Here is a 16,948-nt window from a genome sequence, read left to right on the forward strand (position 1 = left end):
CAACAGGCGGTGTTACTGCTCCAAACGCTTAACCTGAACCTCGTCATGCAGGCCCAGTAGGTCCAAAGTGAGGGACCATCCACAAACCTATGGCCTGACCTCTCTCAAATGTCAGTGCTGGGCGGACAAAAAGGTGGCAAATGTAGGAGACTGAGCCTGAGACCAGCTGGAATATTGTGCTCCCAGATTCGCTCCCCCATTATGGGGATAACTGAGGAAATGTGCATATGGGGGTAGATTATTGTTAAATTCCCTGCAGTGACATCAGATTGTGTGCCCCTGTTTTTAGTAGATATACGTAAGTACTTAGATGTGAAGTATTTCCTGTTTTAATGAACTCTCAAAGGTTTTAGGAAAAAATATATTAAAACAAATGGTGCACAACGTTAGCAAGTGTTGCATTTTGGTAAAGGTTATAGTATTCATTGTATAATTTTTGCAACATTTCTGCAGGTTTGATAGGAAAAAAAGATAATTTGCTCATGGAGTTTCATGATGCACTTCAATTCAACCTGGCTATAATTATTTCCACTGTGATCTTTATCTAAGAAACCTGCCTACAGTAGGGCTGAGTGTGAAAATTCAAGACAGCCACTACAGGCAATAGTGTGCCAGCCACCGCGGCTTAAAGACTTGTTCTGTTCTAGCCCTTCACAGGGGCAGGCTCCCAGGGAAGATCAAGGCTGGACAACAACTCAAATCACCCAGTGCCAAGTGCACAGGAGGAATGTCAGGGAAGGCGTGGGAGCCCTAGGCTACTGCAGACCCTCCCACGCAGAGAGCAGAGTAGGCCACAGCGTCCGTGTGAGATACAGGAGGCACAAAAAAACAACCACGTCCAACTACCTTAGCCGGGCTTCTCAACGACTGAGAGATGCTAATCTGAGAGCTCAGGACAGAGCTCTAAAGCAGGTATTCCACCTTACCTGATGCTGAGGGGGAGGCGGAGGACTTGGCTGACGCGGAGCCGGATGATGCTGAGAGGGGCGTGGGGTGGCTAAGAGGTCCGGAAGAAGCTGGCTTGGCGGCGGAGAAGGGCAGCATCGGGGGTGTGCTCGGTGAGCTGTTAGGAGCAGAGGCAGCCACGGCAGAGAACCTGAGAATGACAGCCCGAATGCATCAGAACAGCCTGCTGAATGAAGACTCTTCCACGCTGCTCATGAGCAGTCATCAAACCATAACCTACTATCCACACCTTTTAGCCTTCGAGAAGGGTAAATGTTTAGCCACTTTTTATAAAAGGTGAAAGGTGCAAGAAACATTGATCTGACCTTCTGCTTATTTAGGAACGAGTTAGTCAATAAAAATACCAAATAAATACTTAACAGGAAAACGAAGCTAAGTCTACCATGATATGAACTATTTTCTATGCTATCAAGCTGAGCAGAGCAAAAAGGGTGGGGCTCAGCTATGCTTAGGGGAGCTCAGTGCCCTCTTTTCCCAACAACACTACTGAGAACTCGTGTGGGTGGCCCAGCCTGAGGAGTGGAGGAGGAAGAGGGAGCAGGCCACCCCCTTTGGGATGTTCAGTCTCGGGAAATGTCAGGGAAGTTCCACCTAGAGAGCCAACGTCTGCAGACAATCTAACACCCAGCATTAGATGACTGGGACAATAAATTAAAATGTCATCAGCAATGACAAAGGTGGCAGCAGTGACAGCAGCCACAGGGCTTCCAAGCAGGAGGCATTGTACCCGATGAGAACACAATGTCACTGGTCACTGGTGGCCCCGTAGAAAACAGTGTAGAGAGTCAAGGGTGGGCAAGAGAGTCACTTCGCCTCCAGAATATATGCTTTGCATGGCTACTTTTTAAAAATAAGGGGCATCTCCTACATTTGAAACCCAAAGAAGCAAAAAAGTATTTAAATATAAATCTCTAATAATAATAAAAAATTTAAGAGACCCTTCTGGCACAAATGTAATGCAAACCTTTTGTTATTTGGATTTTTGCCATTTGCTAGTATTACTTTGGAAAAAAATGAAAAACAGACACACAAACAAACAAGAAACCCCAGGGGAAATCACTGAGTAACTGCACTCCAGCAGCCGTTTTCAGTAAATAACATGGGCACTGCCACCCACCCTCTGGAAAAATCAAACTCGGTGCCACTCACTTGTCGCCGAGGTTGAGCTTGACAGCAGAGGCCGAGGGTGGGAAGGAGGGCTTCAATCCAAGGCCGGGAGTGGCCGCGCTTGGCATCGGGGTGCTTTCCAAGGCTGGCTTAAAGCCCGAGGACCCAAAGGAGAAGGAGGCGGCTGCGGGGGCCATCGGGGAGGCCGCGGGGGTGGGCGCCAGCGGGGCTTGAGGAGCGAATGAAAAGACACCGGAGCCCACTGCTGCTTTGGAGGCGTCAGAGCCACTGGGGTACGGCGGGGGCTCCCCAGCAGCAGACCCAGGGGATTTCAAGGACGAAGAGCCGAAGGAGAAGCCGGCAGAGGCCCCCGTGGCAGAGGGCAGGGAGAAGGTTGCGGCGGGGGCGGCCGGCAGGGCCGGCGGGACGGAGACGGGAGCTGCGGCGGAGGCCTCGGGTTTCTGCGGGCCGGGCGAGGTGGGGGTGGTGGGAATGCTTCCTGCGGTGAAGAGGGGGGAGAGGAAGAGCCGAGTTAGCAGGGTAACGGGAGAGGGCCACATGAGAGGCCCTCGGAAAGAAGGAAGCCAGGAATAAAGGTCCTGACACACGAAGGAGAAAGAAACACAGGAGATGGAGGTGCTGGTTCACGTTCACAGCAAACGCTCCATGGATTACAGAACTTTGAAGGAAAAGGAAACGGGAAAGACGGTAGACTAACAGCACTTCGTGGATGCCAGCTGAGTAATTCGGGAAAAGTACACTTCTCACTGTGAAAAGCATTTCATCCCAATCCGGAAAGCTTGTAATTCAGATCTCTACCTGTCCGTCACTGAGAGCCAGTTCAGGTGAATAAAAATACATGTCATTCTCAACAGCTACCAGGCACTCAGTGTAGGAAAGTACAGTCATTACTTAAGCAATCCCTCTTGATTAAGGCTGCCCATAGGATTCTGACCATACACTGCCCGGGCCTACAACAGGCACTGCTGGTGAACTGCCTTCTGGGGCCCATCTGGCCGAGCTGCCCTCTCCTCCGGAGTGAAGTGCAGGTTGGACAATACCGCTCGTGAGTGAGGAAAGGCAAGTGTGTGCACGTTTATTCTACAAAAACGAGTCCCGGCGCAGGAAGGATGACTGTGCCGAGGTAACCGTATTCTCGTATTTCCCTCCCTGGGAAGAGCCCTCTGTGCCAAAGGGAGACGGACCTGTCGACCTGGGCTGGCGCTCTCCCTCCAACGGGAGCGGCTCTGGGATCTTGATGAGGGACCTCGCCCCGGGGTTCTGGTTGATCATGTAAAACGGACAGAGCACACCATCGGTGGAGAGTAACAGGAGAACCGGAGCCGGAGGAAGAGTCTTCTCATCAGCTGTTAAAAAAGAGAACAGAAGTGAAGAAAGAGGGAAAGCCTGCCTGAGCCAGAGGGGCTGACCGCCCACAGCTCCAGGCCGCTCCCTCGGTCCAAGTCTCAATAGCGGTCTCCCGATCCCCCTTCCCGAGCCGCTGCCTGGGGCGGACGGCCACCGTCTGCCAGGCCCGCAGGGAGGCTCCTCAGCGACGGCCACCGTCCGCCAGGCCCACGTGGAGGCCCCGCCGACCGGAGCAGCCGGAGTCTCCCAAAGCTCCTGATCTTCCCGAGGGCCTCGGTGTTGGGAGGTAGGTCAGCGCTCCCTGACCACGACAGGAGTCTCCAGGAAAGCGGCTGGTTAGGTAGAAAAGTGAGACTAGACTCTTTAAAAAAAAGAGGCACAAAGGTGAGTCAAACTACACTCACTCGCAGCTGAATCCCAAGCACGGATTTTGTCAATTAAGACTTCAAGAGAACTGGAGTAAAAGAGCTAATCGCATCAGTAACCTGACCCGGGAAAGGATGAGGAACATTGCGGTGCCCGACGGGGACCCTCTCTAACTGAAGCCCCAAAGAACAGGGCTTCCCTGCACTGCGCGGCCCACGGGCCTGCGGCTCTGCCCGGCTCCAGCCGGGAGCAGCTCCACGCAGAGCACACTCAGGCCCAGGTCAGAGGCCCCGCGCCTGAGGTCTCCCTTATCCAGACTGTGCCTTCAAACCAAGTGCTGCCACACAGACCCGGCCTAGGGCACTGCTCCCCGGGCAGGTCCCTGGGAACTGGAATGGGCAGAGAAACAAAACTGAAACCCTGGGTGTAGACCAGTGTTTCCCAACCTTCTCTCATGATGAGAATCACCTGGTGGAGTTGTTAAAACACAGATTCCTGAATCCCAACTAAGAAGTGCTAAACTAGGATTTTTGAGAACATATAGGTAAAATTGCATACCTAACTTAGTGCTCTGTATATAACATCTGTCTTAGAGCACTAGTTAAGTATACAATTTTACCTATATGTTCCCAAAAATCCTAGTTTAGCACTTCTTAGTTGGGATTCAGGAATCTGTGTTTTAACAACTCCACCAGGTGATTCTCATCATGAGAGAAGGTTGGGAAACACTGTACTAGACTTCCACCACGTCCTGAAGTTTAAAAACACAGGCAGATGCGAGCGCGTCTGGCCCGGGGCTCTCCCATAAGTGTCCATGACAATTAGTTCAGTGCTGTGACATGTGCTTCAAGGAGCAATGTGCTACCAGTTCACGGTGCTCAGCAGAGCAGATTCCGCCTGAACATGGAGAATGAACTTAAACGTTAAGCAGCGTCAGCAATGATGTGCTGAGCGATGTCAGGCTGCACTTACTGAGGGCAATTTCCACCTGGTTAGTGTAGTCTATGGCCACTCCCATGGGCAGGGAGTCGTCATTCTTGTCTGTCACAGGCAGTTCGGCTCGACTGGAGTCCTCTAGGAGCCACGATTCCCAGTTAATCTGGAAAAGAGAAGCAGGAAAAGGCACGGCGGTCAGCTCTGCGCTGCCCCCAGCACCGCGCAGGCGGGAGAGAGGACAGCGCGCTGGGTACTCAGGTGTGGACCGAGACCGAAATCTGGGGAGAGTCTAAAAGTCACGACTACGCCATGAAGCAAGAGGCTCAATTCCCACCCGTGAAATTAACTGCTCACGGGAAGCCCATTAAAAGGGATGTGCCCTCATCTAATCCTTACCCACATAATCAATTCCCCCCCGCACCTTTCTCAGAAGTTCCCCCGGAAGAGACAAACGAGGGGAATTTACCTGGTCGCTCTGTCGGGCAAGGATGCTGACTTCTGTGGAAGCCGCAGATGCCGCCAGCACTAAATCCCTTCAGAGAACAAAACCGGAAGATGGTGACATTACAACCCAGAGCGATTCTAGCCCACCCTGAGCCCTCGGACACAGCCCTGAGCGCCGCCTGGAGGTGTCGGGAGGACAGCATGTTTTCTATGGCTAAAGAAAGGTGAGATTCTCAGGTGTAAACCTTAACTCTTAGCTCACAGGACAAATCCCTGGACACGTGGTCAACTACCTACCGACCTCAGACAAGGGAGAGCCACCAGAATCTAGTCGGAACCCCCAGTGAGCACAGCCCTCCAGACGGAGCAGTCCGGGGAGAGGAACAGGAGCCTGGTTTCAAGCCTCTCTCCGAGGGAGCTCCCAGGGGCAGCTCGTCTTTATTTCTTTCTGTTAATTCTCGCCTGAGGGTATTTTCCCCACTGATTTTTAGGGAGAGTAGAAAAGGGGGTGAAGGAGAGGAACATTGATGTGCGGGAAACATGGATTGGTTGCCTCTTGAACGCGCCCCAAATGGGGCAAAGATTGAACCTGCATCCCAGACACGTGGCCTTGACTGGGTATTGAACCTGAGACCCTTTGGTGCACTGGCTGACACTCTATCCACTGAGCCACACTGGCCTGGGCTCAAGGGCAACTTTTTTTTTAAAAAAAATTATATTTTATTGATTTTTTTACAGAGAGGAAGGGAGAGGGATAGAGGGTTAGAAACATCGATGAGAGAGAAACATCGATCAGCTGCCTCCTGTACACCCCCTACGGGGGATGCGCCTGCAACCAAGGTACATTCCCCTGCCTGGAATCAACCCGGGACCTCTCAGTCCACAGGCTGACACTCTATCCACTGAGCCAAACCGGTTTCAGCAAGGGCAACTATTAATATGCACCTTGGATATCAGTATTTTCACAAATTGTCACTGGGTTGCTAAGAAAAGGGGATTTTTAAGATTAACACATACCTGAACTAAAGAATTCAGGCTGGGAAAGTAGAGGAGGAGCCGGAAAGGCATTAACTAGCATCGGCTGCAAATATGTGCATGGCCCCTTGGCCTCTGCTTCCCTCGTACACAAACAGCTGCAGAGCCGCGGCAGCGCCTCGGGGAGATCTGGGGGGAGGGAGGGGGGGAGCTCACCATTCCTCCACGTGGCTGAGACTTGGTGAGAGCTGGGGGGAGGGTGTGGGGGGGGCTCACCATTCCTCCACGTGGCTGAGGTAATAGTGGTGCTGCCTCTCGGTGCAGCAGCCGTAGCAGGGCTCCATGAAGTTCACGAACACCTCTGGGTGCTTTTCATCTTTTTTCTACAACACACAGAGTGAGGAAAAACCTCAGGGGCGACTTTCCCTTAGCCCTACACAGCGAATGCTCTCAAATGAGAAAACCATTGAAGTTTTGTGAGAAAATTTGCTCAAAACCTATGTCCAAATGTATAGACACGACATAAAGCAGCACCGTGTAACAGAAGGAACGGGAGTGATGGCCGCCAACCAAACTGGACTCACACTGCCTGTCTGCCACTTCTGGCCGGTGGACAAACATGGACAGATTACTCAACCTCTGATTCTCAGTCTTCTCACACATATAACATAGCTACTAAATGACATCAGAGGCTGTTGTAAATATGAAAGGAAACAATACATAGAAAGTTTAGCCCGCTACAAGGAAAGTGAGCCCTCAATAAACACATGCTAGTGTTAATCTTGTCGCCAGAAATAGAAATCTTAATGATATCTTGAAATAAGGAATACATTTAATACATTCATGAGTTGCATAACAACATTTCAAACAACCGACCACACGTTATGAAGGTGATCCCATAAGATTACACCGAAGCTGAAAAATTCCTGTCGACCAGTGACACTGTAGCCAGAACACCTTAGCCATAATGGTAACACAAATGGTGTCATGGCTGCCTACAGTGTGCAGTACAATGACATGCCAAACAGCTCTGTAACCTAGGAGCTGTCGGGGCACGGAATCTGCCACCCCAAAATGATACTTGGCAGAGGGTTATTCTCCCTCCCCTACTGAGCAACGGGCTGCACCACACAGCGAGGCAGGCAATAGGCAGACCACTGGGTTTGTGCAAGTGCAGACGCTATGATGATGCCGCTCAGAACACAGACCTGCAGTTGGGTGAGGTGTAACCGTAAACATATCGATACTTTAGAAATTCAACTGTATCAGGAACCCAAGTGCACAACAGAGCTACAGCAATCTGTTGACCGCCAAATCACATTTCATTTGACATAGAAATTTGCCTGCAATTTACTACTAAGTTAAAGCAAGGTTGCAAAACAGAATGGAAGTGTAGCTCTCACTTTTACTGCATTTAGACATTGATTTCTGTATTTTCAGATGTTTTCCTGGACTTTTAAAGCGAGTATGATTTGGAAATGTAAGTCCGGCCTCATTAGTCTTTGTCTCAATGCTACTACAATTAATAAGACCGGGTAGACCCTAGCGTTCTTTCTTTCTTCAACTGACTCCCTCCCTCCTTCCCTTGGTTCCCTGCTCCGATGGCCCCTGCTCAGAGGCCCTCCTCGACCACCCCATCTCTCTGCCCCGGGCCAGCACTGTCCCTTCACCTGCCCGCTTTATTTCCTCCGTCACCCTTCTCCCTCCCCGATGCCATGCTTATCCTGGACTGGCACCTTCACTGGAATGTCAGATCCACAAGAGCAAGGACACTGCATTCTCGGCTTTAAAGCATCGCCCAGCACACTGAGGCCCTGGACACAGGCTGATGAATAAGTAAGTGAAAGAATTCTAAAAGCCAGGCTATTTTCCTGCTCTTCTAAAATGTCTTGTAAGTTAACATCTACTAAGACTCAGCTTACAGCTTAAACAAAAGTAAGTTTTACAATCTTTTTCACAGTATGATCACAATAGTGCGTGCTCGAAGCAGAAACCATATTGTAGCTGTAGAACCAGCTCAAAATGGTCCTATCCTGTGTCTGACAAGACACCGAGTCGCCTCTCAGAGAACACAGACCAACACCGCAGGTCACACAGCCACACAGTGCGGAGGGACACCACCTCGGGCTGCGCCTGGAACCACGTTCTCCCTTCTCACGGAACCAAAGGGCCCGAAATGAACACCAGACCTCGGAGACTGGAACCCTTCCAGAAGTGAGGGGTCCGCTGTGCAAGAAGACCCGGTGCTGACGCCCCTATCATGTCATCCCATAAATGGCCAAGTTCCACAGCCCTGCAGCCAGAACCCTCACAGCCAGTACCTCTGCTCCCCTAGCCTCTACCCCTCAACCTGTGCCTTTAAAAATCCTTTATTAAAAGCCACCAGGGAGTTCAGATTTTAAGCGATAGCTACCCATTCTCCTTGTGGGCAAATATGGCTTTAGTTTCTCCACTGGAAGCCTCCATGCTCATTCAGTATTTGGCTTTGCTGTGCATCGGGGAGCTGATCCTCATTCGGATCAGTAACATAACTCTGGTCCCGATGGTGCAATGAGGGTGCACCATCACAGGTAAGAAGACAGCCTTGCACATACGCACCGGGAGCAGAGCCATCACCACGTCCGGAGACGTCTCCAGGGTCCCGTCCGCAGCGGCGTACACTATTGTGAAGACGTAGGTCCCGATCCACAGCACGTCTAGAACTGAGACACACACGCCAATGAAGCTCCTTGTTGGGAAGCTCTGTCTGTTACCAACTTACATCTTATGGGTAAAAATCCAACTACTACAGCTTTAAGGTCTAGATTTCATTGAACCGAAACCCAAATTCTTCCCAAAGTGGATTATATCAGGGAAAATGGTGAGCAATTCTAATGTGAAAAACCAGGACCCATTTAAGCCATCTACCCTGAGACACAGGTGTCCACCAGATAGCTGCTACACCGACTGACAGGAGAGCGTTCAGCGAGGAGGCACCGGCGCTCTCCTGAGTGGGCATGTAGTATAGCACGCAACTTAAATGTCTGGAGTGCAGACAGCACCTTATTGAAGGTCAGCCCCCAAAAAGCAGACAAGTTACCTCTGACAGGATGATCTGACTCATAAAACGGAGGACAAGGAATGACTTTTTTTTCTTGCAAAGTCTGAAAGAGATTTGAAGAAAAGTGTCAAATGCAATAATCCCCGAGCAGACAATGGTGAGCATTATCTCAGAAACCCACAGGGGCAGGGTGAGACGCACGCAAGCGCCTGCCCAGCATCGCTGCCTTTGTCCCTGCAGTCAGAAACGGAACCTTCAGATGCACTCAGCTAGAAGACAAGCACTGTGCTCTAACCCAAGTGCGCCTGCGTTACAGCTCTAGCCTTTCACCAGCTCCTTCCCCCTGCAGCTCTGTTTCTGTGGAGTGAATTGGGAACATAAGGTTGGGGAACTTTGTGTAAATGTGATTACATTTTGTTTAAAAAGCAGAACAAGCCGAAATTGGTTTGGCTCAATGGATAGAGCGTCGGCCTGCGGACTGAAAGGTCCCAGGTTCGATTCTGGGCAGGGGTATGTACCTTGGTTGCAGGCTCATCCCTGGTGGGGGATGTGCAGGAGGCAGCTGATCGATGATTCTCTCCCATCAATGTTTCTAGCTATCTATCCCTCTTTCCTGCTCTCTGTAAAAAATCAATAAAATATATTTAAAAAAACAAAAAAAGTCAGAACCTCTATTTAAAAATAAATAAATAAATAAATAAATAAAATAAAAAGCAGAACAAAAGTAATGCACACACACGTAGACTATCTATGTGAGCATCCGGAAAAGCCCAGAAGGCCATGAGCAGCAGAAGAAAGGGCGCCCTGGGAGATGGGCCACGGATGGGAGGGAAAGGCCTCTCCCGTCTTTCCCGCATTCTCTCGTGCACTCTCTCGTGCACCGAGGACTCTGTTGCCATGAGCATAAATAACATTTCAATTGAAAAAACAGATACCCCAAACCACCCTCCCACCAGGGGGCAGCTTCCGTAAGAACGGTTTGGAAGTCCAAGGCAAGACTCACTGGGAGGTACTGGACCACAGTTCCGTTCTGCTTCCCCACTGCCAGCTGCTTTCCTTTGGGGCTCCAGCACACTGAGCAAAGGAGAGAGTGCCACCAGTTAACACGGAAGAAAATGCAGCGAACCAGCGAGGTCTGTACCAAACAGCGATACAATCAGTAGCTCTGTTCTCAGTTCGCGGAAGACTTAGGACCATCCTTACTCGGCAAAGTAAGAAAAAGAAAAATCACTATAACCATACAATTATGATTTATCACTGGGCCACCGAATTGACGGATAAGAATGCTTTTTCAATGGAGTACTGCCCCAAAAGCTGGAAAGTACACAAAACTGCAATCTTTAGGTAATTCAAGGGATCAGAGGAGGTTTCTGAATATCAATAAATTCTTGTCTTGCTCCCATTTGGTATTTCTGATGCTTTCCCCAGGAAGGTACAAATGACATTCATAGGACAATTATTTCAGATCCAGAAGCAATTACTCAAAATCACATTCTAAACCAGCGGTGCCAAAACATCTTCTCCAGAAAACCCGAGCACTTTCAGGTGAAATCATGGCTGCTGTTTGGCTTCAAGGCCATTAAATGTGGAAATAAAGAATACTGTCTCCACTTCTACCAAATAACAACAAATACAACAAAAGACGCATTTGCTTTTCATCCCAGCAATTAACTTTCAGACATCACACTCTGCATGTCAGAGCGAGGCCCGCAGCACCCACCGGATGTCACTGCCACCGAGGAAGGCAGCGTGGCGCACACCTTCACTGTCTCGGTGACCTGCAGGACAGCGATGCTGCCGTCGGCCAGACACACCGCCACCATGGAGGGCACAGTGGGGTTCCACTTCATGTCGATCACCATGCCTCCCGCGTCTTTCAAAAGCTTGTGATAGGCAAATGGGCGTTTCTGCTGCTTGGCCTTTTAAAACAAATGCCCAGAGCAAAAATACATTAATAAATGCATGGATGAAAATTGATGAATATGTAAGTCTTCTCAAGTTACAGTTTGCATTTCTCAATGAACATGAAAAATAATTAGCTCTACACAAAAACCGTTTTGTTACAATGTCCACACAACGTTGAACATGGCAATGAATTATTCGAGCACACTGGAGGGACTCCCAGCAGGGGATACACGAATGCAAAGTCATTGACAAACAGCAGACACTAGATTAAAATCCGGGCTCTGCTCCTTAACAGCACTGGGCACTCGGCCAGTTACGTAAACTCTCTGGGCTGTTTCTCCATGGGTAAAATGAAGACCACGGTGCCTACTGTGCCCGGGCCTGTGGCATGAACAAGGATCAGGCATGGAAAGCACCAGTACGGCCCTGGCACGGTCAGCACAAGCGCTCAACACCGCGGACTGCTCTCATGACCAAACCGCAAGGAGTGGGAGAACCCCGCCTTAGGAGGCCAGAGACCCAGCGCGTGTCCCTTCCGACATCTCCCATTCACTCCGTGGTCTTGGGCAAGTCACACAAAGATCCCGAAGCCCCTAGGCGTTCGCTGCCTCCTATGTAAATACAACAGGAAATAGTTTGGGGCAGGTGCTATTATAAAATAATTTCTTGAAGTCCTTTCTGCTTCAAACATCTATGGTTCTATAATGAAGGACTTTAAAAAAAAATCCATATTTAAACTAGAAAAGACTTCAAGGGTCAACCAAGAACCTCTAGGCTATGGTTCAATACCAGGAAACCTTAGGTCTGTTTGACACTGGAGTCTGCCCGTAGCTTACCTCATTTGAGAATGTGCGAACGTCAAAAAAAGCGATAATGGAACCGTATTCACTGGACATCATGCACGCAGAGAGTGTGAGGTTATCACAGCTCAGGGCCAGGTGATGGATGGGGAATTTCATAGGAACTAGCAAGCCTTGAACTTTATCAACTATAAAAACATAAAAAGACAAAGCAGGAAATGGAATGTTCATAAACCCATGCACATGCCCTGGTGTCTGGTCATGCAGACAAATCTCAGCTTTCTTACAGATTTGTAATGATGCATGAAGTATTCCAGGAATTCTTCTTTATACGACCTGGGGAAATGAACTGCGGCTGTCACCCTTGTGGAAAACAGGGTTCTTAAATTGGGTCCCTGGACCCTCTCCTATCATGCCGGGGGGTGCGTGTGCCCCCACACTAACAAACAATTCTCAGGTGTCTGGAGTTCACCTCAATCCGGACATCATCTACCAGAAACAGTATCAGACTCCAGTCCTACAAGACTGTCCCCCCTCTACCCACACTTCCAGCCCAGCCACTGCCCAGCGTCTCTGTGCTTCTGCCCAGCTGGTACAAACTGAAGGCTTCAACAACCCCTCCAACTCAGAATGCCAACTGCAAGTCCAGGTTGCTACCTGCACTTCTAACCAACTGGCTATAAACCAGAGGTTCCTAAACCTCTTCTGTGGGCTCAAGTAATTTGCTAAAACCATTCCAAGGACTCAGAGGAATACTCTGTTACTGCCTGGATCAGTGGTCTATTACAAAGGCTGTAACTCAGAGCAGCCAGGTGGGAGGCTAAGAGGGCAGGTCTGTGGGAAAGGGCAGACCTCTCCCTGCATCTCCACATGGTCCTCAACTCACAAACTCTCCGAACCATCCTCCTGGGGTTTCATGGCATCGGCAGAATATCAAATCACTGGCCGTTGGTGATTAATTCAACCTGGTCGAGGGAGGGGGTAGCGGGAGGGAGACATACCAAAAGTTCCAGTCCTCTAATCACAAGGTTGGTTTAACTGGCAACCAACCCCCATCCTTAGGTGCTTTCCGAAATTATGTCACTAACATAACAAACCTCCCCCCTTCCCCGACCCCCAACACTTAGGAAATTCTAAGAGCTGTGGGACCTGGGAGCCAGAAATTTGGAGGAAGACCAAACATATATATATATTTTAAACTTAAAAAAATATATATTATTTCTTGTAAGTCACAATATGGCCAAGCTGTACCCATATTTTTGCAACAATGCTCTAAATAGTACACATTCCCACTTGTTTGGATGGAACCTTTGTGCCAACTAAAAAGCCATGCGGCAAAACCCTTCTCCAAGAGAGCCACAAGCCAGGCTCAGCTGAGCCAGAACAAACGCATGGCAGAATGGTAAGCTCTGCTCTACTCTGAGCTCAGAGGAGCAACCCACCAAGAGCAAAGGACCAGAGAGAACCAGACAGGCTTCCAACATCTAACCCAGAACTTATTCTTGGGCTCAACCTGAGGACTACCAGCAGTTTTCATTTTAACATCAGAACGGTTCTTGGGAAGGAAACTATATTATACTTCACTACACTCCTCCCTACTGTGCAACACAAAGCAAATGACTTACCTATCTTATTGGGATCGTCTCCAGGTTTGTTTTGAATAAGAAGATGTTTAGTAGGAAAGACGTGCAACCCGCTGGCTCCACCGGCGAAGACCAGGCCGTACTTGTTGGACACGGCCAGCAGGCTTGAGCGTTCCCTGGGCAGCTCGTCAGGGGAGTCAAAGATCCTCACCTTCTTCAGGGCTCTAAACTGAAAGTCCTGTTGGGAAACATCAAAACGAGGTCAACTCATGGAAAATGGGGAATTAAATCATGTCTGTGATAATCCAGTAGACTCAATTCCAGTAAAACAAAAATACATATTACCCCAGGCCAAGGACTGTGTGGCTTAGTCATTTTCAAGCTTCCTGTACATATTGTGGTACTTGGCAGTGTTTATTCAATGAATTAAAATTTATTTTGTTTTATTATTTTAGAGAGAGAAAGGGAAAGACAGAAACACTGATTAGTTGCCTCCTGTATGTGCCCTGACTGGTGATCAAACCTGCAACCTTTTGGTGTATGGATGACGCTCTAACCAACTGAGCCACCTGGACAGTGCCAATGGAATAAATTTTTAAAAATTCTTTCACGTCCTGACTAGTTTGACTCACTGAATAGAGCGTTGAGCAATGGACTGAAGGGTCCCAGGTTCGATTCCGGTCAAGGGCATGTACCTTGGTTGCAGGCTCGATCCACAGTAGGGGACATGCAGGAGGCAACTGACTGATGTTTCTCTCTCATCTATGTTTCTAACTTTCTATCCCGCTCCCTTCTCTCTGTAAAAAATCAATTAAAGTATATATTTAAAAAAAAAAATTATTTCACAAAGCCTTCCTTGACTAATCCAGCTCACACTAAACTTTTCCTTTTCCGAATTCTTAGTTTATTTATCATCTTAACCTCCACACAAGCTGGTGTCATTATCTGTCATTATTTATAACCTTGACCCTGAGTAGTGCTCAATAAATTGTTAAATATTGAAAGATCCCCTAACTACACTGTAAGCTCGGATATCCGGTGCAGTACCCAACAAACATATATGGAAATAATGATCACAGAAAGATACGGTAACCAAATCCCAAGAACTGACTTACCTGGATCAAATGCTAAATCAAATTCCACCAAAAAAAAAAAGAACATGTATGGTCAAGACCTACATTCACAAGTCCAACCCTTTACCACAGGCTGAGGCCAGGCCTGGCTCGGTCCATCCATTATGGAGCCTTACCTCACAGCACTGCTTCCCTGGCACCAGGGCGGCACCTCTGGCCCCCACCTAGGCCAAGTTTTCATTCCTTCCATTTTCATGCTCCTTAGCACCTGTGGGCCTGGGAGCCTTCCCCAATCTCCTGTCAATGCCTGACTCACCAAGTCTTTGGCGAATTTACCTATAAGCACTCAAAGACAGTTTTCGGTGTGTACCACTTCTTTTTTTTTTTAAAAAAAATATATTTATTGATTTCTTGGCAAAAAGAGCTCCACAAATTTTCCAGTCCCTATGTTAAGCTGAATTATACAAGCAAAAGGGTTTCTTTTCCTTCTATTCTAAATTTATAATTCTAAATTTATAAGTTGAGGTTTTGGTGTAAAGGTTGTGAATTCCCTTTCCGAACATTCCAAACGTGTTAAGAGCCAAAGACAACTCTTCCCAGCCTTCATTTTTTTTTTTTTTTTAACTTTTTATTTTTTTATTTTATTGGTTTTGTACCGAGAGGAAGGGAGAGAGATAGAGAGTCAGAAACATCGATGAGAGAGAGCCATCGATCAGCTGCCTCTCGCACACCCCCCACTGGGGACATGCCCGCAACCAAGGTACATGCCCTTGACCGGAATCGAACCCAGGACCCTTCAGTCCCCAAGCCGACGCTCTATCCATTGAGCCAAACCGGTCCTGGCCCCAGCCTTCATTTTTGTCTTTAGGGTTTCAAACCCTAAAATCTTCCTGCAACTTCCTCCTTCTCAGGGGTTGAAGCCATCACTGGGATCACCTGCCGCTCTCTGTAGTTTCCTGACTTTGGTTTCCAGTAACAAAATAGTCCTTCTATTCTAATTAACTCGAGTTTTTTGTAGGACCGATAATGAACCCTGGCTTTGCGTTAGGCAAGCCTGGCCCGCCTTCCAGTAGTAGTACAGTGAGAGTGAACAGGAGAGGATGTAAAAAAAAAAAGAAAAAAAAAAAGTACAACCACCACCTAGATTTCAGCCTCCTTGTCAAGCGTGACTTTTGGGCAAGTTTGACTTGCTCCTCTCTCTTAACAACTATTGCGTACGGTGGCTGTGTGATTAACTCAGCGGGTAGCACACAGTTAAACGCTCAATAAACAGCTTATTATCACTTCTCCGACCACCACATGGAAGCAGCCAGAGTAACTCAGGTGGCTCGCACGAGACCAGGCAGGGAAGAGGAAACGGCACTAGGCAGGACCATCATCGTGCCCGGGACCTGCAGGTGAAAGCTGAACGCGGCAAATATTCAAGCAGGAGGCGGGGCAGCCGGCACCCGCGCTTCGCCGTTCAGCCGGGCTCCAAGGCAACGCCGGAACTAAGGAAGGGAGGGAGGGGGGCCGTGGCCAGTGTCTGACCTTCATCTCCCGCTCAGGGATCATAGCATCCATCTCGTCTCCCATCGCGCCGCCCTCGGGTGGTCGAAGCAGCCGCCGCTGCCCCGCGCGGCCTTGCCCGCACAGCCCAGGTCGCTCCGAGGCCAACTTCGTACGCTCCGGGCTGGCGGCGCGCGGCGGCCTCCGCACTTCCGGCGCGCTTTGATGGCGTCACGCGTTTCCGACCGGGGAGACTGAGGGACTGTCTGAACTCTCGCGCTCTCCCGGCCGCCCTCTCCCATTGGCTGGCTCGAGCACCAGGGGGCGTGGCCTTAGGGCCCTCGCGCCTGCGCCCTGGGAGCGTCCAGGTGCCTCCCCGCTTTCGCAGCCAGAGCGGGTGGTATCGGTTTCTGTCTTTGGTCGCCGCACGTCTGAACTTTCGACGCTCAGGACTCGGTGGAAACCCCCTCAGGAGCACTAGGTTGTGGTGGTTATTCATGGTTCCCGATTCGAGGAAGTTAGGAACTTGACAAATATTGACAGGGCGCTCCTGAGAGGGGCTTTGGCGGGGGTGTGTAATGAAAAGACGTCCAGGAAGTGGATGGGGCAGGCAGGGCCTCATCACGGGAGACTCGGGAGGTTTGCTCCTTACGAGGTAATCATTTACGAAGCAACAGCCTGGAAGCCGCAAAACACCTTAAGTGTGTTTGTTATTTAATCTTCAAGTCATCCTAGTCACCCCTCAGTCCTTGCCGTTTAACTGATGAGGTTAAGGAAGCACCCAGAAGTTTAAATCACCCAGGACCCCAGGGTCAGAAAGCGGTGGAGGCGGAATTAGAATTCAGTTCTTCTGGATATGCTAATTGATGACTATTCTGTAGTGGATTTATGTGAAAA

The 16,948-nt window shown here is 49.3% G+C and overlaps 1 protein-coding gene across 2 annotated transcripts in view; it reads right to left on the reverse strand.

Moving 5' to 3' along the window:
- The window catches only part of NUP214 (nucleoporin 214), a 67,340-nt gene extending 51,063 nt beyond the window's left edge, over positions 1 to 16,277 (reverse strand). For both annotated transcript variants that reach the window (XM_084899790.1, XM_084899789.1), the window contains exons 1-13: positions 16,094 to 16,277; positions 13,533 to 13,728; positions 11,944 to 12,095; positions 10,923 to 11,121; positions 10,206 to 10,276; positions 9,242 to 9,305; positions 8,761 to 8,864; positions 6,439 to 6,545; positions 5,210 to 5,276; positions 4,780 to 4,906; positions 3,279 to 3,440; positions 2,116 to 2,572; positions 927 to 1,096 (exon numbers count right to left, since the gene is read on the reverse strand). In XM_084899790.1, the coding sequence (XP_084755916.1) occupies positions 927 to 1,096; positions 2,116 to 2,572; positions 3,279 to 3,440; positions 4,780 to 4,906; positions 5,210 to 5,276; positions 6,439 to 6,545; positions 8,761 to 8,864; positions 9,242 to 9,305; positions 10,206 to 10,276; positions 10,923 to 11,121; positions 11,944 to 12,095; positions 13,533 to 13,728; positions 16,094 to 16,138 (1,921 nt within the window). In that variant the 5' untranslated portion in view covers positions 16,139 to 16,277. The remainder of the gene's footprint in view (positions 1 to 926; positions 1,097 to 2,115; positions 2,573 to 3,278; positions 3,441 to 4,779; positions 4,907 to 5,209; positions 5,277 to 6,438; positions 6,546 to 8,760; positions 8,865 to 9,241; positions 9,306 to 10,205; positions 10,277 to 10,922; positions 11,122 to 11,943; positions 12,096 to 13,532; positions 13,729 to 16,093) is intronic.
- Positions 16,278 to 16,948: the final 671 nt, after the last annotated feature.

Source organism: Pipistrellus hanaki (assembly GCF_964339955.1).
Source record: "Pipistrellus hanaki genome assembly, chromosome: 11".
NCBI classification, from domain to species: domain Eukaryota; kingdom Metazoa; phylum Chordata; class Mammalia; order Chiroptera; family Vespertilionidae; genus Pipistrellus; species Pipistrellus hanaki.